Source organism: Morone saxatilis, unplaced genomic scaffold, assembly GCF_004916995.1.
Source record: "Morone saxatilis isolate NCDOM2014 unplaced genomic scaffold, NCSU_SB_2.0 Contig9, whole genome shotgun sequence".
Lineage (NCBI taxonomy): Eukaryota > Metazoa > Chordata > Actinopteri > Moronidae > Morone > Morone saxatilis.
In genome coordinates this window covers 3980588-3996426 of record NW_023340268.1, presented here as the reverse complement: position 1 = coordinate 3996426, position 15839 = coordinate 3980588, and the positions used below count along the sequence as shown (strand labels likewise).

Genomic DNA, 15839 nt, shown 5'->3' with positions numbered 1-15839 from the left:
TGTTGTGGGGGGGGGGGGTTCTGAGGAATATTGCAAATTCTGTCTTCTTTCTGTTTAATTAGGTTTGGTGTTTTTACCGTCTGTCAGACCACTGTGACAGTGAACATCCATTTCTGTTTTTACAGTTCCTTGTTCTTGTAAGAGCTACTGTGCGTTTAGCGGAAGACTGAGCCTGAGGAGCATAAATCTATGAGTTGTGGTGATGGTAGGGATGAAAATGAACTTCAAAAATGGACAGTTTGATCCTACTTTGTACTTTCTAGCCAGCCTCCATAGACAAAAATATAGCGTTGGAGTTGGGGATAGATTTTGGTTGCTGTTAGTCTTGTAGGTTATAAAGGTTAAGTTAAGCACACACAGGACAAATTTAGGTCAATACAATTTCCTGATCAAAATGAACTAAAATTAAAGTGTGTGTTTGCATCAACAGTTTCTTAAGAGGCGAGGTTGACTGCTGACCTACATATTTACCTGGATAATCTTTTGTCTGACGCCAGCAGTGACTCACCACCTATTTAAATCAGACAGAAGTTCAAATTATTATTCACCACAAACAGGCCAGGCTGGAGACAGAGAAACCGCTCTGTATGCATGCATGCACACACACACACACACACACACACACACACACACACACCTGGCATCTGTAGGTCACTGGAGAGATTGCTTCCACAGAAACTGTGTAATAGGTGTGAATTTCTTCAATATAACTGTGAATGGAGTGTTTATAGCTGAGAATGGGTCATAGTGTGTGTAGGTGTGTGTGTGTGTGTGTGTGTGTGTGTGTGTGTGTGGTATATTGGCCCACTTGTGGGAAAGTTATGTAAATGTAACCTGGTTTTATTGTCTTATCTTATTCGAAAGATATCCAGTAGGCAGTGTATGATAGTAACTGACAAGTGAAAGATAAACATACAATCAGTTCAGATACAGTTCACAATGCAATGGTTGCCTGTTTATATCCCAGTAATATCCTATTAGATACATTACAAAACAATAGATTTTGTTGACCTCTTATTGTCCCTATTTTTATCTTTATTTACATTTTTCTATGCTTAATTGTGATGCACCAACTTACCAAGGCAAATTCCCCTTGTATGTGAAAACCTTCTGATTCTGATTCTGATAAAAAAAAATATATATAGTTGTACAGTGTTCCTGCAGATAGTTAAATCCTCACTAGTCTGGTTATTAGACCATTAAAACAAAAAACAGAGGTTTTTTTTTTTCATTGCAGACATTTCCAAGCAGGTTGAGAGGAGATAGCTGCTTATGTTTTATTCTTTATGTTTCATTTTTATTTTATTTTATTTATTTATGAGGACAGCACGCATCAGTGTATATGCAAATGCAGTGGTTTCCAAACAGTGTAGAGCCACTGTTACCAATGATCACATGACTATTTGTAATGTGGAAGGGTCGCTGCAATTCCTCTTAGCTCCATGCAGCGTTTTACCGTCTTTCGGTCAATTGTTTTGGTTTTACGGCCAGCAACTTTACTGCTTTTCTCAGCAACTTTACTGCTTTTCTTCACTCGTTATCAACTGTGTGCTGTTCTCTATCGCGCTCTAAAAACCCAGTGTACGCTAACTGCTCAGCACCAAACAGCAGTCAGACGCATTACTTAGCAGATGAACATAGTGGAGCATTTAGCAGCTAAATAGTCCAATATTTCCCAACAGTGGGTTGGAGAGCTAAAAGCAGAGTGAATATTGGACTTCATTAGGTAGACATAACACAATTCCAAATGAATGATAATGTTGCTTTGTTTCTGCTGGATGTGTGAATAAGCAGCTGGTTGCTAATACATGACTGTACTAACATTATAAGGAGATAATATGTGAATGTTTTGTCTTTGGCTTTGTCCCTAAGAGGCCAAAAAATGATTCAAACTGCTTCAACCTTTTAAAAACAAAATCTTAAAATATGATAACATAGGCACTTTGATAAAAATCAGGGAAGCTCACTTGGCTGCAGCACCACTTAAGATGGATATCTACAACCAAAACTGTGACACATACAGAACAAACATTTAGGTCCTTTGTCTTTTGGCTTCAGTTTCTTTTCGCCGGAAAAAAAGAAAAGAAAGAAAATGATCCACTTCAAAAAATCTATCTGACTTCTCATCTTAACCAGCATAACAACACGATTGTTAACCTGTGACCAGCTCTTCCCGTCCGGCCAATAAGGTCTCGCCCTGTGTGATTGTCGACCCTGAGTATCCAGTGAGAACAAAGAGTGGCCCTCTCTGCCATCTCCGCTAGCTGTCAGTTGCTATGGCGACTATCGATGCGGCATAGAGGGAGCGTTGCCAGGGGTAACAGGAGTTGAGACTTAATTAAACAGATCAATACGAACTCTCTGGACTCGGTGTGCGCGCGTGTGTGTGTGTGTGTGTGTGTGTGTGTTTGTGTCATTGTTCTGAATTTTGTGCCTTTGTTGTTGATTGACACGTAATGTGTGCGTGTGTTTTTCATGTTTGTCATGCAAGTCAGACTGACGCAGGTCCAGTTCATCCTGGTGTTAAATACAGCCTGCTATTAGAGTGCATCTGTGTGTAACATTGCCTTTACAGGCTCAGCAGGATTCCCAGGTGGCTCTTGGTGGAGCTGAACACTGACAGGACTGTCTGTGCACGTTTCCTCTCAACACGCAGCATGTCAGCACTTATAAAACTCCTCTGCCTCTCCTTCGTCTCTCTCTCTGACTCTGTCTAGTTGCATTTCACATTTACATGATCTCACATGCCCCACTTACCCTCTTGTGTGTCCTTTTGTTTTATATCTCTGTTCCTCCTGTTTATCCTTTTCTTCCTCCCCCATCCTAGAAATGTCAGCACAAATTGTTTTCAGTGCCTCACCGGAGTCCACCAATCATGAGACAGCACTGATGTGGGATGTTCTCCCAGGAAAAATCTGTCGTGCCAACATGTGTTTTGTACCGCAACAAGTCCAGAGTTAGCCAGATGAAGAGCACAAACACACGTTTGCTCTATGTCTCTCAAGTTCTATGGTTGTTGTTATAGTGGCACAGCTAGGGATGTTAATGTCAGTCAGTTGGTCTATCTGTCCACTGAGCTTGTCCAGACTGAAATATCTCCACAACTGATGGATTAATTGGCATTAATCCAAATGACTTTGGTTATCCTCTGAATTTCCTTCATGTGCAACCATGAGGTTCACATTTGTAGTTTTGATATAAACGTCTTGACAAGTTTTGGATGAACTGAAATACAATTTGTTACAGAAATTCATGTTCACCTCAGGAAGAACTGAATCCCTTTGATGATCATCAAGTCAATACAGTCCAATACTCCCTGCAAATCTAAGCATTCTCATCAGCCTCAGCTGAACAAATGTTAGCATGCTAATATGCTAAACTAAGATGGTGAACATGGTAAGCATCACATCTGCTAAACTTCAGCATGTTAGCACAAAAAAGCTGAATGCCAGAAACAAACTCAGTCTTCTCTTTGCGCTGCCTCATGTGATTGAACATCCCACCTGTTCATGCCTCTCCTCCTCCCTGTGGACGGCGCGCTCTGCGCTGGGCGCCACAATACCACACAGGCGGACACGGTGATGAAAATGGGCTTTTGGCAAAAAGGAAAACTGGGGTTTTCACACAGCGGTTTTTAAAAAGGGAAATGGTTAAGAAAATTGCTTTTCTGTGAATAGCTCGTTGATTAATCATTTGAAACTCTGCTGATCTGTTTCTGCGAGCTTGAACTAGAGCGCTGATGTTGGCAAAAATTATGCAAAACTGTTTCTCGGAATATTATACAGTTATTTAAGGGTTTTTTGTAGATCTATGTTTTGAGACAGAAGTGGTGCCAAAATCTTCACAGATGTAGGCTGAAGTGTCTCCACAGGAATGCCAGTTCTTGTCTCATCTTGTCCTGAGAAACCAAACTGCTGTCTCCTCTGATATTAGTTAATGTATTCCGTCCTATAAACAGGCCTGTCACGGCATTTGAAGAGGTGGTAATGAGGGACAAGTTAGGGCCGATATGTTGGAGGCGTGCCAAAACAATTACAAGTTTGTCATGTTATCGCTACTTCAAGGCTCTTCTTCCTTTTAATAGTATAACTTGAACATCCGTGCAGAAAACTGGCATCGTCTTTGTTTGTCAGGGCAGAAAAAAGGCACAAAATGTTAAAATGCCTGTCTGCTTTTGTTATCACTCCTCCAACATGTTTTCTCCCACTTAGCTTGGTGACAATATTTGATGACTGGCCTCCTTTGTGATTTCTTCAGTGACTGACAGCCTATATTTCTGTCTCTCTCCCTCTCTTTAACTGCCTTTTTTTGTCCTTACTGTTACAAAGTGCCACTCTTTTTGCTATATTTACCATTATTTGACGTTTGCTGGCCTAACTTCAGTACACAACAAAAGAATGGTCTAGTGTAGTTGGTGTAGTTGCATTGAGAATATGTATTCTTCATGAAGTCACCAGAAAACAATTTAGCTTTGTTGGTTTTTATCTCCACAGGGAAAGCTATATTAGTTTTGGGTGTCTGTGTTTGATTGTTGGCAGGATATTCCAGAAACATAAGGAATTTCAGTGGAATTGAAGTTAAGCCACAGGCCAAGGAACAAGTGATTTTCTCAGGGGATATCTTAATGTTGCAGGATTTATGAACATTTTTTTGCTACTTTGTCGTGTTTCTTTTTTTCTCTTATTTTATTGAGTCCAAAAATAATCCATAACCAGTAATGTGGATTTTCCCATTTTGTCCTCCCCTGCATAACATGGTCCATGCAATTAAAGTTAAAATTTCACACAAATTAACTGCTGGTTTAATCTTTTGAATGTGTTGTTTTTAAACACGACTTTTGTGTCAGGCCACTCAGAGTAACTCCATCCCTGCTGTATTAACACACCTGGCCACAGTGAACACTCTCCTCTCTGTCTCCTTTCTCAATATTGAACTTTGTGAAATCAATATTGATTGACCTCATTACGTCTTTTTCCGCTCCTCTTTCCATGTTGTTACTAAGTGATTACTCCATTGATCAAACCTTGTCTCTCTCCTCTCGGTCTACAGAGAGCTTTCAGCCTGTAATCTGCCCATTAGTGGCCATATTGGAAATCTACGTCTCTTAGAAACTAAAGTTAACAGTTAGCTGCATTTTGTAGTTACATCTCGGTCCATTAAGGAGGATCTATTGGCAGAAATGGAATAGATATTCATAGGTATGGTTTCATTAGTGTATACTCAACTGAATTCAGGAATCGTGTTTTCTTTACCTTAAAATTAGCCATTTTTATCTACAGAGGCAGTGACTCTTTTTCTACTGAGGTGTTTCTACAGTAGCCCAGAACAGACAAACCAGTCACTTGGGTAGAGGGGTTTGAAATCACAAACACTCCACACAATCCTTCACACTGGTCCTTTAAGTAGTATGTTGCCAAACTTGGTGGCTTGTTTTTGAATGTGTTACTCTGATACAGTTGTACAGTGTGGAAAAAGGGTCAAATTAAATAATTTAAGTTTAGAGATTAGGCAATTTTTGACTTCTAGGGGACAGAAAGACTCAGAAAACTATCAGCAGTGAGCCATGTTCCTAGCTTTGGCTAGCATCATAGCAGAAAGTGCAAATATCTCAAAAACTATTGGATGGATTGCCATGAAGTTTGTCCTCCTCAGGATGAGTTGTAATAACTGGTGACTCCTTATGTTTGCCATCTAGCAACATCATCAGCTGTACCCAGGTGTTATGACCCTGACGCATCTCTTTTCTAGAGAAGTGCTCTGTTAGAGTCATATAAATTTGGATTGTGCAATTCTGCTAATAAGATAGCTTCCCATAGTTGTAGATGTGGGTGTCTGGCTGATGTTCAGACGTATAAATGTGGGGCAGCCAAATGGTTGATTCTCAGTGTGATCAGCAATACTATTAGTCTTATGATTCAATGTCAACATAAATAATTCTGCTCAATAGAGCTTTAGCTACTATACTGTAGGATTGTCAACTGTCTCAAAATAATCAACGAACATTGTGTTTTTTTCCTGACTTCATGATTTGACATGTCCCACTTTGTCTGTCACTTGCTATCAGGTTTGCCGTCATCGCCTCGGGCTGTGCCAGCTGTCCCAGGTTGGTGTGTCGCAGAGAAGGCTGCGGCGCTGAGTTCTGCTACCACTGCAAACAGGCCTGGCATCCCAACCAGACCTGCGACTCGGCCCGCCAACAGAGGGCGCAATCCCTGCACACCCACAGCAACCACTCGCCCAGCTACACACAGGAGCATGGACCTGGTAAGTAACTAGAAAACACACACATAAACAAACCTCTCAGCCTCCGGGGACAGTGCTCGGATCTAAAGTAACCACAGTCTGGCACAGGTACCACAGCAACACATACACACATTGTACAGATGTGTATGTGTGTGCTCGGTGCAGACATAAACAAACAGATACGATCTTCACCTCCAGCACATCTAAAATATTTTTTACACCTGAGAACTCTCTGTCTCTGTCCCTGTCAGTCTTTATCACATGTCAGCCTCCTCCGTCTGTCAGAGCGCTGAGTCAAACCCGTCTCGCGTCTGTTGTACCAACTCCCTGGCGTTCCCACCACTGGGGGAAGTGTGCAGCGATCAACCGAGCATGAGACACTATTTATATCACAGTTTCTCCTTTGAATAGTTTCATGACTGCAGCACCCTGCATCCTGTCATGCAGCATTTTTAAATGTCACCGTAACTTTTCTATATCTACGCTTAGTTAAGTCAGATGTTCAAACCATTTTATTGATGGCTTTCAAATGCTGTAGTTACTAGATTGAGATTATTAATATAAAACATAATCGACAAATAAATTTGGATTTATTATTATAGATTAAGCTACCCAGCAGTAGTAGTATAAAGCAGCAGTATGAAGTATTTAAAATTAACCCCACCTTTACCATTAAAGCAAATCACACATTAATAGATTAGAGTGATTCACCCTTTAAATATCACTAATTATAAACTATTTATATATTCTCAAATCGGCCATTACTTTTAAACTTTAACTAACTAACTATTTTTTCTACTTATAAGTTGCAAGTAACATTTTGGATGCAGGACTCACTTGAACATTTCTACACTGGCACTTTTACTTAAGTAAAACATCTTTGTACTACTTCTACCTCTGGAAGCTACTGCACAGCCAGGAGACGGTTAGGGTAGCTTAACATAAAGAAAAGAAGCACTGCAGGAAGTTGCTGTGACCGGCCAAAAAATAGTGCGGTACATAACCTGCAAAAACAAAACCACAATGTTTTTTACACTTTGGTTTTTGCACAGACTAAACAAATGAGATACAACGTGTTGATTAGTTTAGCATAGCATAAAGACTGGAAGCAAAGGGAAAAAGCTAGTATGGCTCTGGTCAAAGGAATTGTCGTTTTTACCTTTTGGTTTGGTTTGATTTTCTTTGTGCTGGAAAGAGCCAGGCTTTTTGTTTTCTAATGTTTCCAATCTTTATGCTATGCTAAGCTAACTGTCTCCTGGCTGTGGTTTCATATTTTCATCTAATGATCTGCAAAAAAGCGTATTTCCCATAACTTTGAGGTAATTTTCTGGCTGTAGTGATGATAGATACAAATCTCTAACAAACATCCGTGCTTATTAGTACAAACATCCTTATATGTGTGTGTCTTTAATTCCATTTTGATTAAAAATCCATTAACTAAATCCCTCCAGCTGTCATTCTTCCTTGTCTGTCTTTCCTTAATCCACTTCTTCCAGTCTGCCTCTCTCAGCCAAGCATTCAGGGAAAAAATTACAACAATCCAGAAGGAAGAAACTGAATCCAGGCCGCTCCCTTTCTGTCTGCCTGTCTGTCTGTTCACACCTGCTGCCTAGTCAACTGGATATAGACAGACATACAGAGACAGGATAAGGGGGACGAGAGCTGGGGAAATAAAAGGAGGAAAGATGAGAGCAGAAGAAAGATAAGGGGGATGGAAAAAATGAGAGGAGAGGAAGAAAGAGGGTGAAAGTGAGAGTGTTGAGTTCTGTCAGCAGAATACAGAGTATACAAACAATAATAACTACTCCTACACACACACACACACACACACACACAGATCTGCCAGAGACTCTTCAGGTTAAAATGCCAAAATGCCCTTTAAAGAGCAGTGAGAGTTCCCAGTGTCCAGAATTCAAACACACAGTAAATGGACTTTGGCTTCTTGGCTTTCTTTCCTTTAAAATGCATTAGAGGACAAACTGCTGCAATTGTCCAATCCATTACTCTAATGAGGTTTGATTTTGTTGCCAACAGAAGAGAAAAAGAAAGAACTAAATGGGACCAATGTAGAGTTTAACATTATTTGAGATTTAAAGATATTCATCTTCATTTTGTTGAAGGGCCAAAAAACACACATTTCTTTCCAAGTCATTGTGGATGTTTTGGAATTGCAGAGTACAAAACTGAATTTCAAAACAAACAGTTGGGAGAACATTTTGGTATTCCAGGGGCTGTTGGGTACTTTAATCAAGCCGGAAAACTGTTGACATTTTGGGAAGTATGTTTCTTCACTTTCTTGCTGGGGGGGGCAGCTAGTCTGACTCTAACAGTAACACACGATGTATTGTGTTAGTTACTAACACAAAACATCTGTTTGTATAATTTGTAAAAATGACAATACATTTGAACACAGGCTAGCTGTTTCCCCCTGCTTCCAGTCTTCATGCTAAGCTAATTAACCCGTTATATCTCATTTGTTTACTCTGTCCAAAATCTCAAGTGTAATAAACTAAAAGTTTGTGATTTTACGATGCCAGACTATTTGTTGGCTCAGTAACTTCCTGGAGTGTTGTTGTCACTTAGCATAGACCTCCACCTAAGCTAAGCTAACCGGGCTGCTGTTCCAAATTCACATTTACTGTACAAACACGTGAGTGGTGTCAATCTTCTCATCTAACTCACGTTAAGAAAGCGAACAAGCATATTTCCCAGTATGTCAAAATATTCCTTTTACAACTCGATGCAACAAAAGGAAATTAAAGAAAAACTTAGTTCGAACCATTTATGTCTTGATACGAGCGATGACACTAAACTCGTCTTCCCTCTGTCCCCAGCTGATGACATCAAGCCCTGCCCTCGCTGCGGCGCTTACATCATCAAGATGAATGATGGGAGCTGCAATCACATGACCTGCGCCGTCTGCGGCTGTGAGTTCTGCTGGCTCTGCATGAAGGAGATCTCCGACCTGCACTACCTCAGGTACTGAAATGTATTATTTCACTTCGTATATCAGCTGTTTGTTTGACTTCTTTTGATTTTTCAGATGTGCAACTGTAAACCTCCTTCATCTTTCCCTCTCTTCTTCTCTCCCTCTGTGTTTCCCTCCCTCAGTCCATCTGGCTGTACGTTCTGGGGGAAGAAACCTTGGAGCAGGAAGAAGAAGATTTTGTGGCAGCTGGGAACCCTGATCGGAGCTCCAGTTGGCATCACCCTCATCGCAGGCATCGCTGTTCCCGCCATGGTCATCGGCATCCCCGTTTACGTTGGCCGCAAGGTGAGAAACAGTAGAGGAAGTAAACTAACTACTAAATCAATGAACCTCAAGTAAAGAGTTCAGTGCTTTGATCTTTGAATGATCGGGCCAAGGTTTCAAGATATAACTGGAGCGAGAGAAAAAGCCAGAAATAGTTATTTTTTATCTTGATTTTTTATTAATTTAAGGGACAAGATTTTTTTGTTTTTAATGATCACAAATTGCGGACTAAACTAAATCTGGATATGAATGAAAAGCTGTGAAAAAGAAATTTGAAATAAGAGACATGAGAAGACTTTTTTCAACTATCTTTTTATTATTGAGAACAAGGTACAGAAAGACAGTTATATAAAAGGACAGTTTACAGAGACTTTTTAAGAGGGACTGATAAGCATCATGAAACTTCATAAACTGTTTCATATTAATACAACTCCATAAACATCAGAAGTGCTCGCTAACCAGATAAACGTTTCCTGTCATCTTTAGTATTTCACACTCAGCAACGCTTTTTTTACTCTTTATGGTCAGTGCACTTAGCGTTTATCTTAGTCCACACACTGCTACAGAAACCAGAAGTGGAAAACCACAGAGCTGTGGCAACAAACACAAATACTTTACAGCAATACCACAGTCATTCTTTCACAGTCTTCCTCTGGTGATTATCCGGAATTTACAACATTGCAGAACGAAAACTTTTTCTAAGTTTCAGTATGCTGCCTTCATTTTGAACACAACGCTAAAAGTTTTCTAGAAAAGTACTTTCAGTTCCTTTTGACAGTTTTCATTCACGTCAACAATGTCACTGACCTAAGAATGATGGATAGCACAGCCGTTTGGTAACATCAGAGTCCTTAAAACAACTATAATTATCTAAATTTAATGAATACCTCAATCATTTTTACATAAGTCTTATGAAGAAAGATATTTTAGATTGAGTAATGCTGGAATTTCAAGATCTGAAATACAATAAATGATTCACAAGCAGTGAATGGGACCAGAAATAGAATTTCCCGTTCCACTTTTACTTCACAGCTGTACATCCTCTACTGGAAACCGCTTTAGTTTCTCTGCCTTTTATTGGCCTAAAGTCTTTAAATGTCATAATGTGGGCTTTCTAAAACCTGTACATATTCTGAATTCCCTTTTTTTCTCCTTAAATATGATCGTATCATGGCTTTTTCATGTTTTTGCTGTTTATGAAGGTGTATTATTAACATGTGCTAAAAAGGCAATGGTCTCATAACTACATAACAACTACAGGAGGAAGCAAGTCTGCAGTGCTCTCTTGTGGCGAACAGTGAAACAGCACATTTTAGCCTTTTTAAAGATCTGTTCATACTGTGTTGAAAGCGGTTAACTAGTTAGATTACAGCAGCTCACCCACACACTGTGTCCGCCTCCTTCGTGTTAAAACCTGCCAGAGCGGTTGAGCTTAGGCCGTCTTAGTTGAGAAATTACTGATTGAATCTTTTCAGGAAATGTTTCAGTGCTAATTTAGGTAGTGATAAAAGTGAAGCAGCCTTGTTTCTCTATGACAAGTTCTGACACAGATGTTGTTCTCTAAAAAGAATCTTGCAGGAAAAGCTTTCTGTAGTATCATGCTGTTTTTTACTATGTGATTTTTTTTGTTGTGTTAGTGTTAGTTTTAGTGAGTATTTGTAGCTTTGTATGTTTGTTTCTGGTGAGAAACTGGCACCACTAACCAGTATTTACACAGAGTCTGGGACCAACGCTGCAGACGCGTAGAGGTCATGTCCTTGGTGTTGTTTCTGAGAATTTAAGGATTTTAACAACCTCAGGAGGAGTTTACATTCTACAAATACACACAGATTACACATGATGTTTTTTAGGATGGTTTTATATACTTTAATTTGCCTAAAATAGAGTGGGATTTACCATTTTTACAAGTTACATTCCTGGCAGTGTGGAGGAACAGCACGTAATTTTGGAAACATTTTAATAAAAAGCTCTTTCGGGGAGGAATTTGGTCTTCTAAAATCCTGGCTACAGCCTTGATAGAGTCTGAAGATGGCCAAGACCAAAACATGCATTTTTCTTTTTAGAAGAATACATTTATTTGTATTTTCTGTTTGCAACAGTTGCATGGTGGATGAATACAGAACTGTTCATCAGAAAACCTGAAACCAACACACTGTACCCATTGAACATCCGTTACAATGGGTCTACAGTGTTTCATGGATATTTACTTACTCAACATGACTGTTTGTCTATTAGTTACCACAGAGTGCTGAAGTGAATCATCTACCGGTGACACATGAGTGGTTTCTCTGTTTATGTTTTCACCATTTTAAATTCACCAATCGTCTGATCCCCGCCTTTAGCCGTATTCAGGTTAAGCTCTGAAGTGTTTGAGGTGTGTGTTGAGCGTCTCTTTCCATCTCCTCTGCCGCAGATCCACGCCCACTACGAGCTGAAGAAGTCGTCTCGCCACAGAAGGAACCTCGCCATCACAGGAGGCGTGGCCCTGTCGATCATCACCGCCCCGGTCATCGCGGCTGTCAGCGTCGGTAAGAAACTCAACGCTGTCGTCTGTTATGCTACTGTGAATCTCTCAAAAGCAAACAGAGTACAGTTTGTTTATCGCACACTGCTGGGCCCCACCTAGGACAGGGGACGAGCTTTTTTACGGAATGAAAAATACCCCACGTTTTAGATTTATTCTGTTATATAATGAACAACTACAACCAGACAAATATGATATATGATAGAGATGGAGACGTGAATCACTATTTCGCAAATATAAAATTGTATATGAACTCTCTTGCTGTTGTTTTGTCTCTTCTTCTCTTTCTTGCTTTCTTTGTTACTTCATTCTTGAACTTTTTTGGGATCATACAGTACTCCTCTTTATGTCAGGCAATGCATGCCAGAGCAGAAATTCACCAGAAAATTATGAAAGGACGCAATGAATCTACTTCTTCTTTCACAATGATTCTCCACTTTTTTCTCCAACGTCTCCTCTGAACAAAATGATCATAGTTTGGTATTTTTCCTTACTTTTACTTTTAGTTTTACTTTTAGTTTTAGTTTTTAACTTAAGTTTAGTTTCAGTCAGTTTCCAGAGTGTGTTTGGTCATTTCAGTTTAGTTTTTATTGTTTAAAAGTGTTTAAAAGTGTTTTAGATTCGTTATTATTAGTTTCAGTATTTGTTTTTGTAAGTACACTGTGTCCTTTCAGTTAGTTTTAATTTATTTCTAAAGTCCAGTTCTTATTTTCATTTCAGTTAACTGAAATAGTTTTTAGTTTAGTTTTTATTAACTATATTAAGTTCACGAATATATTAATCACAGTTAAAAGCTCCCATTCAAACCAAACAGGGATGAAACAATTTCTGCTTCTGTCCCTTTTCAGGTATCGGTGTGCCCATCATGTTGGCCTACGTGTACGGCGTGGTGCCCATTTCTCTGTGTCGAGGTGGAGGTTGTGGTGTCAGCAGAGGGAAGGGACGAGGTGTACGGATTGACTTTGATGAGGACGATGGTCCAATCACAGGTGAGGACGCCAAACTGAAACCAACAGGAGCAGGATGGTAGTCACCAGATCTTCAAATGACAGCTTTTCACATCCACAATAAACAATACTCTCCGTCTAATTCTCTAGTGGCCGACGCGTGGCGAGCCCTTAAGTCCCCGAGCCTCGGTGAGAGCAGTCTGGACGGGGCAGTCAGTGGTCTGAGTACCACGTCCCCCAGCGAGGGTCTCTCTGTGGCCCCTGGGACTCTGGGTGACACACCCCACTTTAACACTCTGGCAGGCGGCGCCCTGGGAACCCGCACCAGCAAGTACAGCAGGTGAGGAGAATCTCAAATTGAAGTCGATTACTACTTATATCCTATAAATAAGTTATTCTTAAGGAAATTAATTTTGATTTCTTCCATACTGAGATATTTTTTACTTACTTTAAGAACTAAAAACTAAACATATACTGTATTTTTCTCTCCAAAATGTTAATATCTTTAAATGTTAATAACTTAAAGGCTTGAATTATCCAGCCTGCTATTTCATCCAAAGACATCATTCCTTTACATTAAACTGTAGGTTGTTGACAGAACAATCACACCACAATATCCATTTAGTATCTGCTGTGGAGCTTTCATTCGTATCACACGGTCTTCCTCAGCAAATAGAGATGGAGCCCTATAAGGACTTCTCATCCACGTTACAAGTTAAAGTAAAAGTTGAGATTAAAAGTACATTTTTGACCTTGAAAACAATAGTTGACAAAAACAATGTCACCACAAGCCCCAGAACAGCTATTAAACAGACTTTGTGGTGAGATTGTTTTGTCAACTACTGTTTCCAAAGTTGAAACTGAACATTCAAGCTCAATTTGAAGTTGATTTCTCAACCCTGCGAACATGCCTTTAGCAAATTGCATGAACATTTGTTCATAAACTTGTTGGTGAAAACATGGCCTCCATTTGCAGAGGTAATCATTTCATGTATTGGTACAACAGCATTATATTGTTTGTTTTCCTTTTAGGCTGGAGGTGCAGGCAGGGGAGCTGGCTAAAGAGTCAGCCCAGAGGGAGACGGGCAGTCTGGGAGCAGGGAGCGACTGTGCCAGCACCCGCGGAATGGCCGGATCCATCATCTCGTCCTACACACTACCTGACAGGTGAGAGGGAAAGCCTGTCCTCTCCTCTCCTCCCCTCCCCTCTCCTCTCCTCTCCTCTCCTCTCCTCTCCTCTCCTGTCTGTCAGGCCGAGGCTTCGTCTGTCGCTCTGTCAGATCTGATTTGGATGTGATGTGACTGAGATAACAGAATTACAGCTAATCTGATGACTCGTCAGATTTCTGCTATTATCTCATGTTGTTGTCTTTGCTGCAACGCCTAAAATCCCTCTCTACATATACGTGGCAGCCTTACTACGCAGGTACAGCATATAAACCATATCACAACATCAAAGCAGAGCAACGTGTGTGTGTGCATGTCGCCGCCATAAAAGGAAAGCTGTGTTCCTTCTCTTGTTGATATTCCTGTTAACCGAAGGGTTCCTCTGAATGGTTGCGTAATTATTTCAGCAGATTTGAGTCCATCAGTTAAAATATGCTACATAACTATTCTCCAGTACAACACTTTGTTCAGTGTTTCAGCTACCTTGCCTTCATCAGGATGGTGTCTGAGGTTGTTTCCGGGTTCCTTATATTACAGTCAACTGTAAAAGCTCTGTAGCATTTCTGTGCACAGGGCTTTTATCGTAGTGTATTTATCAGAGGCAAACTCAATGTAGAAAGATAGAGCTTGCAACAGCTCAGCAGCAGAAATGCTCTCTGTGTGGAAGCTACTGTGTGTCCAGGCCGTTAGAGTCTGTTCAGCATCAGAAGCATCAAACTTCGACTGACTTGTTGTAAATGGTGTCTCTGCAGGGAGTGCACCAACCTGGAGATCCAGGTGGACATCGAGACCAAACCCAGCCATCTCTGCCTGACCAGCGAAGAGGACCTAACCCCGCCCCCAGGCTCTGCTGCTATGGCAACTGTCTCAGGAGGGGAGGAGCCTCAGGACTGCAGCTCCAGAAGGGGCGGGGCTTTGTCTGGCTCAGCACTGGGGCTGTCACCGGGAGCGTCAATCAGGGAGGGGCTCCGAGATGTGACCCTGGCTCAACCGGAGAGCATCCGCAGTGACCTGGAGATGTCAGACACTCAATCAGACGACATCGCAGAGCTGACGTCGGACGACTGTGACTCTCCTCACCCGAAAAGCTGTCACCTGGCCGCCGGCCAGCAGCCCCAGCCCCCCTCCTGCCGAGCCCTGAACCCCCCCGAAGGCCTTCACTGTCCCGCAGACAGCAATGTCATCCTCTACGTCTGAAAGAACAGCAGCTCTCAGATTTGCACAAAAAAAACTAACCAATCCCCCAAAAGTTTCGTTTGAGCTTTCCTTTACTTCATTGCTGTTTTTTTTTCCTTTTGTCATTTCTCGTTTGCTGCTTCTGCGACTCACAGACACCGTCTTAAACACAGACAGCGTTTGTTTACTTTTGTCTGTCTGTCTTATCTATCTACCTGTCAATCTCCTCACTGAGTAAATTGTCAGGGTTCTACCTCTGAGATTTATAAGATGATGATTTATGTTTACTCCTTGGTGCAAAATGCCTTGGCTACTTAAGCAAAAAAAAAAAGAAAAGAGAAAAAAAAAGTACAAATTTACCACAAGAAATATTGCAAAATTGAAATTATGAAATAAGGTGAAATGTCACCAAGCACAGCAGAAGGAGAAGGATTGTTGGTAAAACAGATGTCTCCTGAGGTTGAAGGGGATGTTTATAACAATGTGTGAATGAATGTGGACTTTGTACTCAACTATTGTGGCTTTATTT

The 15839-nt window shown here is 40.7% G+C and overlaps 1 protein-coding gene across 1 annotated transcript in view; it reads left to right on the top strand.

Annotated features, from left to right (window-relative positions):
- The window catches only part of rnf19b (ring finger protein 19B), a 19439-nt gene extending 3816 nt beyond the window's left edge, over window positions 1-15623 (top strand). The window contains exons 2-9 of the mRNA XM_035681788.1: window positions 6065-6264; window positions 9078-9222; window positions 9355-9517; window positions 11910-12024; window positions 12869-13009; window positions 13118-13307; window positions 14000-14134; window positions 14887-15623. Coding sequence (XP_035537681.1) covers window positions 6065-6264; window positions 9078-9222; window positions 9355-9517; window positions 11910-12024; window positions 12869-13009; window positions 13118-13307; window positions 14000-14134; window positions 14887-15331 — 1534 coding nt within the window. The 3' untranslated portion in view covers window positions 15332-15623. The remainder of the gene's footprint in view (window positions 1-6064; window positions 6265-9077; window positions 9223-9354; window positions 9518-11909; window positions 12025-12868; window positions 13010-13117; window positions 13308-13999; window positions 14135-14886) is intronic.
- Window positions 15624-15839: the final 216 nt, after the last annotated feature.